A 17,080-nucleotide genomic window follows, 5' to 3' on the forward strand; every position below is an offset into this window, starting at 1 on the left:
CTGAATTTTGTAAATGAAAGGTTACATTTAAGAATTTAAAAATTGATTTTACATGGATTTATTGTCAGAGTCTGTTACCATCTCAGTATCAGATACTTTTTTCATCTGTATTTGAATACATGCATAAGATAGACATTAACCATGAAATCAATTTCAAAAATTTGTTTGTTCAAGTGTTCACAAAGCTGTGAGTTTAAGAGTCAGTGCCTAATAAATTCCATGTCCCTTGTTCATTTCATAATCCAAATTATTTCTGTCTCTCAAACAAACCAGCTAAGTACCCAGATATAAATCAAGAGTCAGTCACTAGTTATAAAGTAGAAAACCAACAATCCATACACCAGTATCCATTCCCCTACAACGCAACCAAAATCTTTTCATATTTTTCAGCAATTCTAGTCTTAAAATACATTCCTCCAGCAGCAAGAGCAAGACTATGATAATTCAGGAAATCTTACGTAATAGCCAAAAAATTAATGTTTGCCATGAACTCAGTACTCTGTATATAAAAAGTTGATAGGATGTCATGATTAAACAAATATTATGATTTATTTTTATCCAGCATAAGGTTCTTGGTTTACATATTCTATTTTATATTCCACGTGGCAGTTCACTATTGTAAGCACCTTCTATTCAATTTTAAGTTTTAGTTATTTGCCTTATATATCTCAATACTTCCTCTATCCTCCTAATATCCATCCTATTTTCTCTTTAAAAAAAAAAAAGCCAAACCAACATCTAGATGTGAATTAAACACCATTTAACTTTGTGGTTTTCTCCTTTCCACACTATATTTTCTGATTTCCAGCTCAATATTCTTTCCAGAAAACAACTTTCCTTTGCTAAGTGTAAGTTTGGGTAGCCGCTGAGAGATGACATCAAAATTCACCTTTTCTTACCCTCTCATTTCTTTACTCTCACATCCTTTTCAAATAGTCACATTGCTACCAAAAAAGCACAATTTATGTCTGTAGTAACATGGCTTTTCTTAGAAAAACAGAAATCAGTTAGCAAAGGTTCCAATATCAGTATGGCAAAAAAAAAAAAAAAAAAAAAATACAAAAAGAAAAACCCCCAAACCCACATCGTTTCAGGAAATCGCCCACACACTCCGTTTTGCATCCTTGAATTTAAACTGTTTCTCACACTGAGAGTAGAAGTAGAGATCTGGATCCCATGATAGTTTTCCATTGCAAACCCAAACACCTGTGTGCGAGGCCGGCACTGCAAAGACAGCCAGAGAACATGCGAGAGCTTCGCCAACACAGGAGAGGGCTGTGCTTGATGCCATCGCACACGAGGGGCACCATTAGAATGCGGGGCAGGGTGACACTAGTACACAGTTTCTCATTCTCATTAAACATCCACTTGAGATTGAAATCCACTCACTGTTGTAGCCACTGCTGCTGCTAGCCTCTGCCGGCGCCGAGTTGTGCTGAACTGGCCCTTCGAAGATGGCCCTTCCTGACAGTGAATGAGAGAAGAGGAGGGAGGAGAAAACACGGGATGGGGGAGGGAGAAGACAGGATATGGGAGGATGAAAGATAATCAGACAAGGGAGAGGGAGAATTTTTAACTGAAAGTTGACTTTTGCTAAATCTTAGCATTGAAAATAGCTTGGAGGGGCATTCATGCTGTGAGAAAAGTTTATTGTTCTCATGGTAGAACACCCAAACACTTAAATCTATTTGCTGAATATAACCCCTACCCCAAAAGGAGATGGAAAGTTATGAAGTGATGAAGAGCTTATGATTTCAAGGTAAAATAAATGTACGTCTTGTTTTATTCATGCAATGCCATGTTCTACGAAGCCAAAAGGCATTTAGTAGATCGAAGCAAAAAAAAAAAATGAGTTCAGGGAAAAGTGACTAAATAAATAATGTGCAAAGGTTAAAACAAACAGGTTGTAATGAGAGCCTCCTGTTGGTCTGGAAGAATTTTTTGTTTCTTGCTGGGAGGAAAAAGTAAGGGGAAGGATACCAGGAATCCTTAACTCCCTATGTTTTCTCCTACTATAAAGGTCTCTGGGATTCAATATTAAGAATGATATTGATTTTCCGGTTGAAGAATTTTCCAAGGAGGAAGCCAGTCCCCATAACATAGGAAAAAAAATCTCAATGTCCTCAGTGTGCTGGGATAACACCTATAAAAATCAGCTATGAAAATCTGAAAGTATAGGCTTCATTTAGTGATGTGCAACTATGCATAAATCAGTAGAAGAATCTTAGAGCTTGCTTTCTTTCCTTCTTTGTTTTTTTTCTTCTCTTTTTGGTGGACACGATAAAGGGATAATAACACTGCCTTCTAATCAACTCAATTTTGCTGCATTTGACAGACCCTGACTCTTCAAGGTTGTGAGCAATAATTTCAGTTCCAATTAGCTGAAATGTTCTCAGAGTCACCTAACAGTCAGACTGAGAAAAAAAACAGCATGGCTGTGTTAGTCTTTGGAATAACAGAACAATATTTTAAATTCTTATATCTCCAATTCTCTTTAAGTTTCCAAATTACATTCACATTTCTCTCAATCGTCATAAACCTTCTGTGTACATATATGTATATGTTTATTAAACACAAACACACAAACATAATCTGCTCTAGACAAAACATTTCCTATACAAAATTCCTTTATGCTTATTGTAGTTAAAAAAAAAAAAAGGAGAAAGAATATATTTTTACTCTTCAGTGTAATTTGAGCATTTGTGAGATCTAGGACAGCTGCACATGAATGACATCAGATCATTTATCTGCTACCCCATACCTCCTACTATTCCTCATTCTCTCCAATATCTACGGATCTAGTATTTAATGCATGCTATTAGCAACACAGGAAATGTAACAGCAATCTCTTCTACAGCAACCCTTATAAAATCATTCTCTTCTTGCCCTCCTCCACCTCATTTAAAACACAACCAAACTGTTTTACTGCATAATGATGATACTGAGATTTTTATGAGAATGAGAAATTTGAGCTTTGGGACACAGGAAGTATTTTTTCTAACAGGTAATTCCACAGAGACGTCTAGGACAACTATTGCTTCCAATGAATTATACGATGGATTCTTGAGCTAGCTTCCCAGTGGCTTCAAGCAGAAATATGGTCCAAATTTTAACATTCACATTCAAATCAATAGCATAATCTAACTTACCTAAGACTAAGCAATCAAACATCCAGTATAACATGTTCTTCATTTTTACTTTCCTAAGGTCAATTTTTAAAATGATCTACTTTATCATTATTTCAAAAATTACAACTACTACAGAATGCTGCATACAAACTTCAGTAAAACAAGATCCATAACAACAATAGCAGGAACAATAACCACCACCACCACCAGGCAGTCTAGGTTCCTGCATAAATGGCTGGTGGTCTAGAAGTTCCAAACGATAGAGGAGATGAAAAATGAGCCACTCACTACAAAAAATCTCTCAAGTTGGCCACAACAATGAAGAAAGTGGTTCAAGTAGTGAGATGATTATGGGCTCAAAACAAATACTTGGTATCATGAGATGGGATTCTGATGGTCAAGAAACATTTAAAACAGGAGGGAAAAGCCTGTGTATTAGGGTGGGAGAAAGTGGTGGGTATGTTTAATCCACCACAGTAAAAATAAATGCTATGACTTTCTGTAGGTAAAATACTGATGAGTAATGACATTCATATTAGTCATAGTCATCCCTGGCTGATTTTAAGATTCCCCAGTCAGGTGTGCATGGTGAAGAAACTTCCAAGTAACTTCTCAGTGATAGAGAATGAGCAACCTGAGGGATCCTGGAAGGCCTGTTGGTTTGGGTGAGCAGAAAACGTCTAGGGATGGTACTAAATTCTGCAGCATTCACCCTATGGTCCTTTGTTTTACCAGTTCAAGTGGAAGTGAGGTTTCTCTGGGAATGATTAATAGCTTACCGCCACCTCTCAGTCTATTTATTTCCACTGGAGTTGGAACTAAATCTACTTTCGAAAGTTTAACGTTTTCTTTGAGTATGGGGATGAGGTGGTTTCAATTTCCCCCCAAAATAATTAAAGTAGAATCACAAGGGCCATTTTGTTACTCTCTGGCAAAACAGAAACAACGCAAAAGAGCATAAATGAAAATTTAAGAACAAACCACCCCAAAATGTGACAGGAATATGAAATGGAGAATATTCTCCTGCTTTTTGAACAACTTCTTTTGATGACTCAGAAAAAAATCTTCATAAACTCTTCACACATTGAAAAGCACAGCCTGTGAACAGGAGGGCTATTCAGAGTTACATTCTGTTTCCTCCAGAAGAAACTGAGTGATATGGGGACCATGGTGGGTCTCGTAACCACAGTAGGACAGCCAGTGGCACTGCACTCATACACAGTGAGAACAAACCTACTGCAGACCACCGCTGTGAATGGGAATTTGTTCAATGGGATACCTTATAAAAACAAGACTGAAATGATATCTATCCACAAATGTATATGTTCTTACGATGCTGGCCTTCTTCAGTTATTTTATTGATAATTAAGGTTCTTTTTTCCTGGCTATGATAACCATAGATACCATGTTTAAAAAACAACAACAACAAAAAAAAACGACCACCACAAAACTAGACAATCATGTGCTCAAAAGCAATTTTAGGCAATGTTCTTGTGAAGCCATTTGGCACATTTGTCTCTATAGTATTAATTTTCTGAAAAGAAGGGAAAACGCACAGAAACATACTGAACAAAAGACCACAAAAAATTGTGTTCATAGAATGTGGACATTCTAACTAAAAAAAAAACACCGATCATTAGTGCTTGTGAAAATTTATTTTCAAATATATCAGATTAGCAAGCAAAGCAACAAAAAGTTTGTTATTCATGCATTCAGAATTAAAACACAAAGAATGTTATCAATAAAACCAGAATTAAGGAAGAATTATTGTTCTTATTTAAAAGACTGAAGAATTCTAAAAAGCAGCCACTTTTACCTCTGCGTTAGAATATAGATTGATTTATAGTGCAATAAAAAGAAAAGCAAAATCATAAGTCTAATTTTGATTGTGCAGGGCAAGAGTCCTTTATAATATATAGCTAGAATTGGAGTAGTAAAAATTCAACCTTAAAGATCTGAAAGTAACATGAATTTTGACTTAAGAGATTTTAGGCATTTGCCATATTTTGTATCATTGCAATGCAATGACATAAAAAGATCTTACTTTAAAAATTTTAAACTATTCATTTCAACTAAATAACTTATTTAAAATGAATTTCAAGTAAATTTATCACAGCCAGGAAGACTTTAGTTCAAATTTTAAAAGTGATTGTTGATGGCCAATAATATTTTTGTAGAATCATAGAATTTTAGAGTTGAAAAGGAATTCAGAGATCATTAAGTAAACTCCATCACTTTACTCAGGAGTTAATGGAAGCCCCGAAAATTTAACAGAAATGCGAGCTTATACTGCCAGGAAATCACAGTGATTAGATTAGAACCCAAGTTTGTTACTTTCTAACCTATTGCAGTCCTCATCTCATTTATTGATAGATACAAGTTTGGACAGCATTAACACATAAAAGCCTCTTTTAAGATCTAGTATATATAAATGAATGTTCATTACAACCCATGTGATTTTCAGTCTAGATTTTTAAGGTGACTTTTTGTTAAAATATGTTTTAATGGTTCAAAGGCCATAATTGAGGATGAAAATGCCACTTTACAGCCATATTACATAATTTTAACCTTAAATTCTCTTTACTTATGCCAGAATAAGAATAGATTTCTCACTACTTTAGATAATATAACTCAGTCTGAAAAGCACTAGCTTTAAAGCAGTTAAAAGCTGCTTTAAACTTTTCAACTTCTATGAATTGATATATACAGACTAATATTTTAAAAAATATATGTAAGTATAAATGAAGGAAAAGTAAAGTCTGTACCTGCAGTTGTATTTTTGTATCTTTGCTGACACTTTTTGTTCTCCATCGTCTTGTGACCCGCTTGTCTTTCTTTGAAATATCTACACAGTTAGCCTACATTACACAAATAGTTAAAAGCAACAAAGCATTATTAAGTTAACACAGATGATACAGGTATAGACAAAGAGAGCACAGAAAGTTAGTATAGAATCATTGTTAGACGCCTAAAGCAGACCAGCCAGGAGATAAAGGTATATCTGATGCACAGTGGGCATTAAAAGCAGAGATAAAAACTTAACCATAAAACATATTTTTCTGCTATACCAAATGAAAACAGGATTAGCGTTTTTGCTACACGAAAAGACAGTAATAATTCTGAGAGTATCTAAGTTATGTCTTCATAACTATCATTTCTAATGCAACACAAAAATGAAAGAATGATTCAGATATTTACCTCTTCCAGTTAGTTTGTATTTAAATGTAAAACATTTCAAAAAATATATCTTAACACAATGACACCAAGATTCAAAAGTATTAAGAATAACTCCAGAATATAAACCAACCCTTATTGTAGTTATTTCCCTTTAAGTGTTACCTTATATATTCACAGAACAATCCAGTAAAAATTCTGAGTGAATATCTTAAGGTCCTTTGACCAGCAGCAGTAAAATGTTTACCTGCATGTCAGTAAAGTTAGGCGCTGACTGAGTTCTCTGAAGTATTTCCAAATTCTGCAGGAGTTTGCTAAGTTCCACAAGGTTTGACTGGCAGTGTGCAAGGTCTAATACAAATCAGAAATTAAAATATGTTACAACTGGGCAGGGAGTGGTGGTGATGATAATAAAAGGCACTCTATCCAAATTATGGCAAATATGATGAGGCAGATCTATGTTTATAGAATGATGATACTGGCAAATGAAAGAAAACAGAACCGGTCTCTGGTTTAGAACCATAAAACCACTGATTATTTATTGGATGACCTCAAAACCCACTCTTACAAATGAACAGTTATTAGTGTAGAAAGCCATTAGAATCCCAGTGAAATGGGGTGTGCTCATTTTCCTGCTGAGGTGGCCTTTGTCACATCAGAAGCACACTCAAGGGAACTTCAGCAGTTGTACAGTTTTGTTGTTAGGAATGTGTCTGCCTGCTATGAAGGTCTTCATATAGGACTCAGAATCTCTGCACACTCTACAGAGAGCAGGGCAGCAGCAATACGTCGGAGGCCAGGTCCCCCCCAGGTCCCATCTCTCAGCAGCATCTGCCCTAGGGTGGGGCTGTTCAAGTGCTGCCGTTGTTCTTCCAGGGAACTCTTGGCCATCAGTGGCCTTTAAATTTCTCAAGAAAGGAAATCGCCCAACGGAGGTGACGGAAGAGAGTACTGAGGAGGCTGGGACCCTTCCACCACCCCCTCCCCATCTCAGGGGAGGCGGCACCATTGTACTCCTCCCATGCCCCCCACGAAGAAAATAAGGTGAGTGACTTGGAAGGGTAGGCAATACAGAAGATAAATGGGAAGGAATGAGGGAGAAAATTAGTACAAAGAAAGAAGGCAGGGGTTAGAGGGAAGAGGAGAAAGGAGTTGGCTAGAAGAGACCTATATTTTAACTTGCCTTTTAAAGAACAACACTACATCACAGGCACCATGCTGGTAGGGATATTATCTCACACTACCTATCCATTAAAGCTTCTATCCAGTAAATATTACATTAATTCTCCTAAATAACTGTGATTATTCTACACAAATGGTGTATGCAGGTAGCATAGAGATACAGAAATGGGGCTTAAAATCCTTTCTAACAGAATGGAAAGAGAACTTGGTGAATGAACTCGATTCAAGGCAAAAGGATCCAAAACTAAGGGTCAGGAGACATTGATTTACTTTACACTTCTCAGCTGCAGTTTTCTCACCTGTCAAGTGGTGACAGTACTATTTACTCTCTTACCTTCCTAATGAAAGTAGCAACTGAGATGGGAGGTGAGAAAATTCTATGAAAACCAGAAATGGTTTTTATGGAGTATTAACTGCACTATGTTTAATCATTCTTCTAGGGCCTTAACTTGGAACAAGCACACCATTCCTTGACACTTCTATCATGGAAGAAAAGAGACCCCTGGCAGAATTTCGCTCCTTGCTTAAGTGTCTGCTTGTATGTAAGGATTATAAGGACTTGCCCAAGACAATAAAAATACCTTTAAAAAAGAAATCTCTAGAATTTCATTAAATTAGATCTAATTTTAGAATCTGGGAAAAAGGAAACATTATGCCAAGAAAGGACTGTTGAGACAGTTTATAACAGTAAAAAATTTAAAACTTAAATATCTAGCAGTTTACTTACTTTTTCATCATCCCTACCTTGTTCTAAAAGAACTCTACTCAATATTCCGTAATAACCTACATGGGAAAAGAATCTGAAAAAAGAATAGATATATGTATATGTATAACTGAATCACTTTGCTGTACGCCTGAAACTAACATAGCATTGTAAATCAACTATACTCCAAAATAAAATTAAAAATTAAATTAAAAAAAATAAAAAGAAACGTCCAATTGCAGAATAGTTAAATAAATTAAGGTATATCCAAAGTTATCCATTTACTATTTCATTTAGGAATCACTGACTGGGAAGACACTATGCACCCAGCGCAGTTCTAAGCACAGGGAATATAGCAATAAAATAAGATTCATGGAATTTACATTCTGGTTTAAAGAAAATGTACACAATAAATAATCTGTACGTTGAACTATTACGTACCATTTTAGTGACGGCATATACTGGTACATAAGGATGGCATATAAAATACTAATTTAACATTTTGTTTCTATGGGAAAAAATGCTCTCCAAGAGCCAAGAAATTCCCTTACATACTTGAGATCTGGACTGACAGAAGTCCAGACCTATGAATAGCTAACCTCTTTAAGTACTGGAACTATAAATGTGCTATGTTATGGGTTCAAGAAGATGTTACTTGATGAACTTCTGAAATGCAACCAACCTCAATATTGGGATGCTATGAAATGATCAAAATAGACCAAAAAAAAAAAAAAAAAGTGCTGTGGTAGTTCAGGAAAGGGACAGTTACTGTGGTTTGAGGTCGTCAGAGCAGACTTATAAGAGACAGTAGAACCTTTTGTGGGTCTGGAGGATTGATAAAAAGGCTTCAGCAAAACAGGAAGGTGGAGAAGGTCAGAGAGGGCAGAGAGGGCACTGCAGGTTGGGAAGACAGACTGTGCAAAGGCCTTCCTCCATGCAGGAACATGCAAGCACGTTCAGGAAATAGCAAATAAGTTTAATTAGGCCTATGGAAGGCAAGGTTGAAAGGGTAGGCAGGGCCAGAAAGCTGAAAGCTGGATGTTAAACGCTGGGCTAAGTAGTTTGGACTAAAGCCCAAGAGCTCACGGAGAACCACCTGAAGAGATCTTTGCAAAAAGTTATTTTATGGAATAGTGGTCTTGAGGGACTATTATATGTAGTGAACAAAGAATGGCTTTGGGATTAGTCAAACGTGGGTTGGCTGGAGTCCCAGCCTCTCTATCGGGGCAGCTGCGTAATCTTGGGCAGGCTCCTTAACCTCCGTGCATTTCACTTTCCTCATCTGCAAAGTGGGGACAGTAGCAATACCTACGTCTCACAGCCGAGGGCAATGGGATAATGGCTGCTCAGTGCTGGCACTGGATGCCAACATGTCCAAACACAGTAATTTCCCAGGAGCCTCCGAGAGCGACGGAGCCACAGAGCAAGAGGCTGAGGGTGAGGGTACCGGTCAGGGACTGGGCAAAGGGTGAGCCTGAGTTAGGACAGCAGAAATGGAATTCCAGAGGACGGGGAGATGAGGGGGAGGGGAGATGGGGGAAGTCTGCAAAGAAATAACAGAACTCAGTCTCAGCTGGATGAACAGTGTGGGTGAGTCAGAGATGACAGAGGCTTCAGGAGTGGTTATGAGAGCAGCACCGACAAAAACAGGGGAGCCCAGGAACTGGGACCATTTTCACGGAGGACACAGAGAATTTGGTTGTAGCCAGGCTGAGGAGAAGGCGTGACCGAGTGTACAGACAGAGAGGGTCCACGGCAAGGGAGGGGGTGGGAATGTAGCACGGGCTGGATACAGAGGTCTGAAATTTAAAGAGAGTTTTCAGCTCTTTTGAGAGAAATATGGTGCAGTGATTAAGAGCATATGCTCTGGAGTGAGACTGCCTGAGTTTGAATCCCAGCTCCACCATTACTAGCTGTGTGAACTGGGTCCAAGTGAGTTAACTTCTCTGTACCTAAGTTTTCTCACCTGTAAGGTGGAGTTGAGAGGATTAAATGAATTGACGCACTTAAAACACCTAGAACAGTGCCTGCGGCACCCCATACCTATCAGCTGCCGCCACCACCACCACTACCATCATCAAAACAGAGACTGCAGTTGAAACTAGAAGCATGTCTGTCATCTCCAAAGCACAGAGCAGCGTCATTAGGATCAAGTTGGTCTGGGTTAGCCCTTCAGCTCTGTCAAGTACTTGCTGTGTAACTTGGACAAGTTACTTCACCTCTCTGAGCTGTAGTTTCTCTACCTATAAAAATATGGTTCAAAATTCCCGCTTGGTACTATTGTGAAAATCTATAAAATACCACATATGTAAAGTGCTTAGTTTAGTGCCTGGCCCATATGAGCACTCAACAAGCTACAGTTACTATTACTGAAGCTAAAAGCAGAATACTGAATCTTGATCATCCCTACAAACAAGGTTGGCCAGAGGAGAATCCCAATGAAACAGAGAAGAAGCAGTTGGAAAAAAAGGAAAACTTCATGGGGCCTAAAAGAGGAGGCTCATTAAAGAAGGTCTTGCAGGGCGGGTCAGAGGATGAGGCTTGAGAACACAGCAGAAAGCAGGTGGCGTCCTGCTGCCAAGAATGCTTCTTCCATAGAGCAAAAAGGGCAAAGTCAAATTATGGGAGAGAAGCTGAAGTCTATGGGCAGGAATGACTGAAGTGGGAAAGACTGAGGTTGTTCTCAAGACAGGAGATCATTACTACACTTAATCCTGAAGGAGAACAGGATGGCAGGACGAGGACCCAGGTAGAGAGATCAGGATGGGGAGAAGCAGGGTCACCCCCGAGACTGGAGAGAGGGCACAGGGATGGGCCACAGAGTATCTGAAGCACACAGGGAGACAAAGACATCCCCCCACCAGCCAGGGGCTTCTTGGCATCAAGGTCAATGTCTATTTATTTTGGTCACATGAATGGACTTTGTCCCGGTAGACAGTCTCAATCTTTTCAGCAATGTCGGTGGCCAGGTTAAACTCCACAAGCGTGTGCAAAGTGGCAGAAATTAGAGGAGAGGCTGACTGTCTAGAACCACGGCAGAGGCAAGCCTGCAGTGTCTGGGACAGTGAGGTCAGCTTCTTCCCCAACCTGAAGTTCATAAAGGCAAAGTAATGTCTGTGTGTTTTGTGAATATACTCAAGTAAAACCCTTTTCATGGAATGTTAGCTGGACACACTTTATGAATATAACATCTCCCTTAAAGTCATATTTTCACATAAAGATTAAGTTTGGAATGTGGAGAGGGCTAATAAAAATGCTGCAGACTTTGAGTTCACACGTGTGTAAAGCAAAAAAAAAAAAAAAGAATTGGTTGGGGCATGAACACAGGTTGCCAAATTTCAATTTTTCTAAGTGAGGACATAAAATAACGTAACATCTCCTTTCACCAGAACTTCATAAAAGAAAAAAATTTAATATCAAAAATGTTAGGCCCAACATCATCTCAAGATAATTTAAAAATTAAATCAATTTAGATGTATTAAATACTTATGTTGTTTTTGTGTTGTTTTGTTTTGTTCATTTTTGAAGGTCAAATGAAAGTTGTCTCACAGACTGGAAATGGTCTGTGGATCCAGTTTGGACCAATGTGCTAAGGCTCATTTCAAGGAAGGAGAAAGTTTCTGCAGATTAAGAGGCTGAGAGATGGTACAGTGAAGAATCACGTATTAGTTTGGAGCACTTAATAACCGACCCATAGTGGAACACCACTACCAGGTAACTGTGGATCTAGGATCAGTATAATTTTGCTGTTTATTGTTGGTTGTTGGGAAACATACACTGTTCTGTGGGCCAGACGGAGCAGCAGAGAAGGCAGCTGTGTAAGTGACCTAGTAGACTGTCAGGGGCGAGGCTGGAGGGTGCTCCTGAGGCAGCACTCAGCTGGGTGATCGCCCCCAGGGTCCGGGGTGTGGGAGGCTAACGAAGCCAGACGGAACTGCTAACGCGATGAAGTGAGAGGGTTGAAGCGGGTAAGGGCAAAACCAGATTCAGGAGTTGTGAGGATGCAGGAGAACGGACAGGTAAGAAGCCCGAGACACGGCAAAGAGAAGATCTGGGATATAAAAATAAGAAAAAAAGAAAAAAAAAAAGCTGGAGGCAATCAAGGGGGCTTGGGGGGTGAAAGGTGCAGCACCCACAATTTGCCCCTTTTGCGTCTGTTTCTTTGGCTCATCCTGAGAGCCCACAATGGGCAAGAACTAACCTTCTGCACACCTGTCCATTTCTTCCGAGTCTTGCAGCCAGGCGGCCACTTTGCTCTGCCCGGTCGTGCAGGTTGCAGGGAGGCTGCTACCGCATGGCAAAGGGGACTGCCATGGAAAGCTGTTCGGCTGCGCCTACAATGAATAAAAAAACGCGTATGGTTAGGCAGAAATAGTACATTTAAGTTACTAAAAAGAACACAAGTATACTCGAAGCGACATTAAAAAAAGAGAGGAACAAAAAGGCACGCTCAAAATATGGAAGAAGCCTCTTGGCTAAATGTGGTATGAGCTCAGTGGAGCCAACATTTCTAAGCAATAATGACACGACACTCGTTAAGCTGCCATCTCCACCAAAAAACAAAGGGGACAACATTCAAGTATGTTATATCTCATACTCGCAAGGACATGCCAACTCAAATTGTCAATAGTTTTGCATTACTCAGTAAGTTACAGCTGATACAGTGTTCTTGTTGCAGTACTCAACTCATGAGTGAAGGCCTTTCCTTTCCGAAAGCTCTCTGTACCCTTATGATCAACTCATGGTCTCATCAGCTACCTGTGATTCTTAAATACATTACCCACCAGCAAGCAACCTTGTCATGCTGTGAATGCACATTGAAAACTGTAACATATAAAATGGCAGTCTTGGCAAGTGATTATTACCTATAGCTGATAGACTTTCCATTAAAGGGATTTTATGTGAAATAAAAGTTGTATGAAGTATGTAGATATTAAAGTGAGTACAGTAAGCACTGTGAAAAAAGCAGAAACTTATTTCCCCCAAAGCTGAAACAACTTTAAAACTCCATATTTGACTTTAATATTCAGTTACAACTGATTGTGTCTCTTCTAAATCATTATGAAGTGAAGGACGCACATACTTAGCAAACCCAGACTTATTTATTACCCGCACAGGGCCACAAACCAATTAACATTTGAGAGTCTCATATAATTTGATGCTTAGAATGCAAGCAAAGTGATAAAAAGTTCTTTTCACTCTTTACTGCATTTTGATAAATGTAACAGAAATCTTTCACTGAGTTAGATCTCAGAGGTATGTCATTTGTAACTAGAGCAAGAGATCTATGAAAACCAGAGTTGAAGAGCTTTCTTATTCCAAGGCAAACAGTGGGGAGGATTTGGTTTCAGTTCACCATTCTCAGATGCCACCCAAGTTATTTAATAAATAACACAAGGGATGAAAATAATACGTCTTTTATCAACACTCTGTGTCAAAGACACAGGCAGAAGTTGGAAGAACCAAAGGGTTAAACATTTATATTTTTTAAATATCCATCTGGGATACATTCCTTGTTTAATTTGGACTAACTCTGGGATTCATTCTATTCTGTGATGAGAACACAGGAGGCCCAGAGAAACTTGGGGACTATCTTGCACATCTTGTGTTGGGTCATTCAGTAAGTGCCCTACTTCCTAATAACCCCGACCTACTGGTTCATTTCCTTTGATTTCAGAAGCAGTTAGTACTAGGGTTAACCCAATACCCTGATTCCTAGGAGAGAGATATTCCATAATGAAATAAGGTTTGAGAGCCTTGTGAAATACAATTAACGGGATTTAACAAAAATTAGGTAAGCAATTTCCATCGAAATAGCAAAAACTAAATACAGCTGTGTTTCATTTAATCTGATTTGATGAGTCTTGCAGTTACTCCATGAGGTTTTTCAATGCTTTGCAGAGGAAACTTGGATATGTTATTCCATATATCCCTATGTAGGAAAAGAGAGAAAACCAGAATCTTCACTGAAACACATTTGAACTCAACTCCTTGTGGCAGCTAGTTATTCACAGATGTCTCTATTCTCAATATCAGGTGCCAAGTGAGAAACCGGAAGACCCCTGGGCAGTGCAATGTGGTTATGGTTCAGAAAACTTAATTATTGAGGCAAAGGCAGAAATAGCTGTCTCCCTGTCTATTGTCTTAACCTTGGTTTTTAACAGGCAACACCTCTAGCTTTTCAGCAACACAGAAAAGGAACTCTTAATACAGCCGAAAGAATAGCTTCAGCCTCCCTTAATCTGGTACCTGGTATAATGAAAAAGGCACTGATTTTGGAAACAAAGATGAGGATTCCGATCTTGGCTTAGCTGTTTAATGTCTATTTAACTTCTGGAAAAATTCTTTACTGTCTCTGAGCTTTGGGTATATTTAAGACTAGAGATGAATGAATGTCCAATGCTTAAACACAGTGCCTAGTCATTCAAATATATTATATTCAAATATATTATATTACTGTCACAATCTATAGCCCACTTGCGTTAACCTCATGGGGAAATTCACTGGCCTCTCTCATGGTCATGTATATATTACAGCTCAAGGCAAAAAACCAAGTTTCACTTTAAAAACTTTGTGGTCTTCTTATTACCACCCAGGAAGACATCAATTTCTAGGTGCTGATTAACCAAGTGTTCACTCTACTTTCTAATATTCCTACAAAGCCACATACAATTTAGATGTACTCCATTCACAGAAAGGAAAACTGTTAATTCTCTTGGTCCACATTTCCACCTAATCTATACTTGTAATTAACTTTGATGGTAAATATCACGATTGTCTTCTGAGGGTTAGTTTACAAAGCAAACCTTCTCTTTCTGGTTTGTAAAATGAGACACAGTTAACATGTTTGCATAATTTTCCAAGAAATTTCTGGGCTGACTTTCATATAACAAAGTCATACCTTTCCATCCACAACAGAAACATTAGCAGCTGGTGAGGATTCAGCTGTGGAGGTTGAAGGAAATATGTGAAAACTAGCATCTCGTGGTGATCTCACAATTTCATTCTGCCGATACAATCGATGATGGCGCAGTTTGGAGACCCATGCATCAAACCAGTCCTGGGATTTCACCTAAAACAATAAACGAGGAGTAGGTAATGGTGAAACCAATCTCCTGTTAACCACTGATATAGGCAAGTGATTTCCCCAGATACTGGCAGAGAAACTGTTGAAAGGCAACTTTACCTTCAAATGATAGATGTGTTCTTCTGTGTCAAGGTCTATTCTCCGAGCTTTCTTTTTAATTGACATGACAGAGAGTCCGACATCGATGCTTCCGTGGACCTTCCCTTTTTGAATCTGAAATCAAAAGACTGGTAAAAAGGCTGGAAGGACATGTGATTTGATGTGCTTTTGTACTGAAGTGAGCTTAATGTAATCTTTAACTTATCTATAGGAGAGGGAATACCACATCACCTCTACAAAGAGGAAATGGCTAAGGTTCTGGAGTTAAGGTCCTGAACCTGAGGACAGTTGAAGTTGCAGTGACTTCATACCAATTTCAATAAGTAAGACTATTCATCTCATTCCTGTTTTTGGCATAACTTCATAATTCTAGATTGCACAGTTTATATCCTAAAAAAGTATCTTTACTGGTTCCTAAAATAACTATGGTCGATCTTTGACCTACAACCCAGAAGATCCCCAAGTAATCAGCTAGAAGACTGCTGCTGGGGCAAAATTGGGCAGCAGTACAGAGTGCACGGAGCAGCCAGCTCTTCCTTCTGGCCGCCCTCATCTGGTCAAGGACACACAGCTGATTCAACGAAGAAGCTGGGGACGGAACTGAAATCTGAGCCCTCTGTTACGTACCTTATATACAATGATAAGAAGGAGAGCATTTTCCAGTTTTGTATGCAAACAATGACTTTTTTTTTTTTTTATGTGCTGAAAACACTTATTTTTTGGTTCTATTTCCTATTGTCCTTGTATATTAGAAAGATTATCTCATCCATTAAACCTCTGCCCTATTATCTCTGTAAGAAAAATAAAGCTATTATCTTAAATTCTAAAGCCTGTCCTATATACATAAATCAATTTACTCTCCCTTTCTGACCTTCCATTATATAAAAACCTTCCTACTATATGGTCTCTATGTCTGCAATGGTCTAATTTCTCTACTCAGCTAGCTATATTTCAAAAATATTTTAATATGAACTTTCTAGATATATAGCCAGGGTTATCTGATTTGTTAGTAAAGTTAGTTAATATTCTTTCTGCCTCAATGTTTAATATTTCATTATCTCTACCATTATCCATTACCATCTCTACCAGTCAGAGGAAATTTTTTCTATGGCTTTGACTAAACCATTACTTGAATAACAGCAACTATTAGCTAAAGTGAGATTTGGGTTTGTGTCTGAACAGATGAAAATTTCCATGCATAACCATTAAGCATGCAAACAATGACTTTTTATATTAAAGAAGTATAATTTTGAATAATTTTTAAGTTGGGATGCCCAAGATAAAAGAATGTATGAAACAGAAATGAAGTTCATAAGATAGGTCTTAAAAAGACTTCAGTAAGAACAAATGTTGCTTTAAATCTCAAAAAAAGCACATATAGCATAGTTTATTGAGAGATGCAGGAAAAAAGCCTACTTGGGTTTTCTCTCTAAGACAGAAAGGGTGATTTTTATTAGTTGGTGACTTTTAGGTTTAAGCTTCTGTTTTTAACAACACACATCACAATAGTTAAATTAAATCTTCATGCACCAGTTTGAGATTTTATGCTAGCTTGAGCATAAGCGTAAAACACACCTTCCATGCAACATTTGTTAAATCTTACGGGCACAGCAATGCACACAGCTAGTAACTATGGCACAACACTTATACACTGTGGTGGTTACTCACTTCAAGCAGAACTCTAAACCAATCTTTGTGTCTACTTAC

General features: G+C 38.3%; 1 protein-coding gene across 13 annotated transcripts in view; it reads right to left on the bottom strand.

The window, feature by feature from the left end:
• The window catches only part of OSBPL6 (oxysterol binding protein like 6), a 198,344-nt gene that overhangs the window by 41,392 nt on the left and 139,872 nt on the right, over positions 1 to 17,080 (bottom strand). For 6 of the 13 annotated variants that reach the window (XM_082395628.1, XM_082395623.1, XM_082395629.1 and 3 more), the window contains 6 exons: positions 15,374 to 15,487; positions 15,089 to 15,259; positions 12,389 to 12,521; positions 6,550 to 6,653; positions 5,894 to 5,986; positions 1,390 to 1,464 (listed from right to left, as the gene is read on the bottom strand). In XM_082395628.1, coding sequence (XP_082251754.1) covers positions 1,390 to 1,464; positions 5,894 to 5,986; positions 6,550 to 6,653; positions 12,389 to 12,521; positions 15,089 to 15,259; positions 15,374 to 15,487 — 690 coding nt within the window. The remainder of the gene's footprint in view (positions 1 to 1,389; positions 1,465 to 5,893; positions 5,987 to 6,549; positions 6,654 to 12,388; positions 12,522 to 15,088; positions 15,260 to 15,373; positions 15,488 to 17,080) is intronic. The other 7 variants (XM_082395627.1, XM_082395633.1, XM_082395631.1 and 4 more) reach the window with 3 other exon arrangements.

This window comes from Balaenoptera borealis (assembly GCF_965194805.1).
Source record: "Balaenoptera borealis genome assembly, chromosome: 6".
NCBI lineage: Eukaryota > Metazoa > Chordata > Mammalia > Artiodactyla > Balaenopteridae > Balaenoptera > Balaenoptera borealis.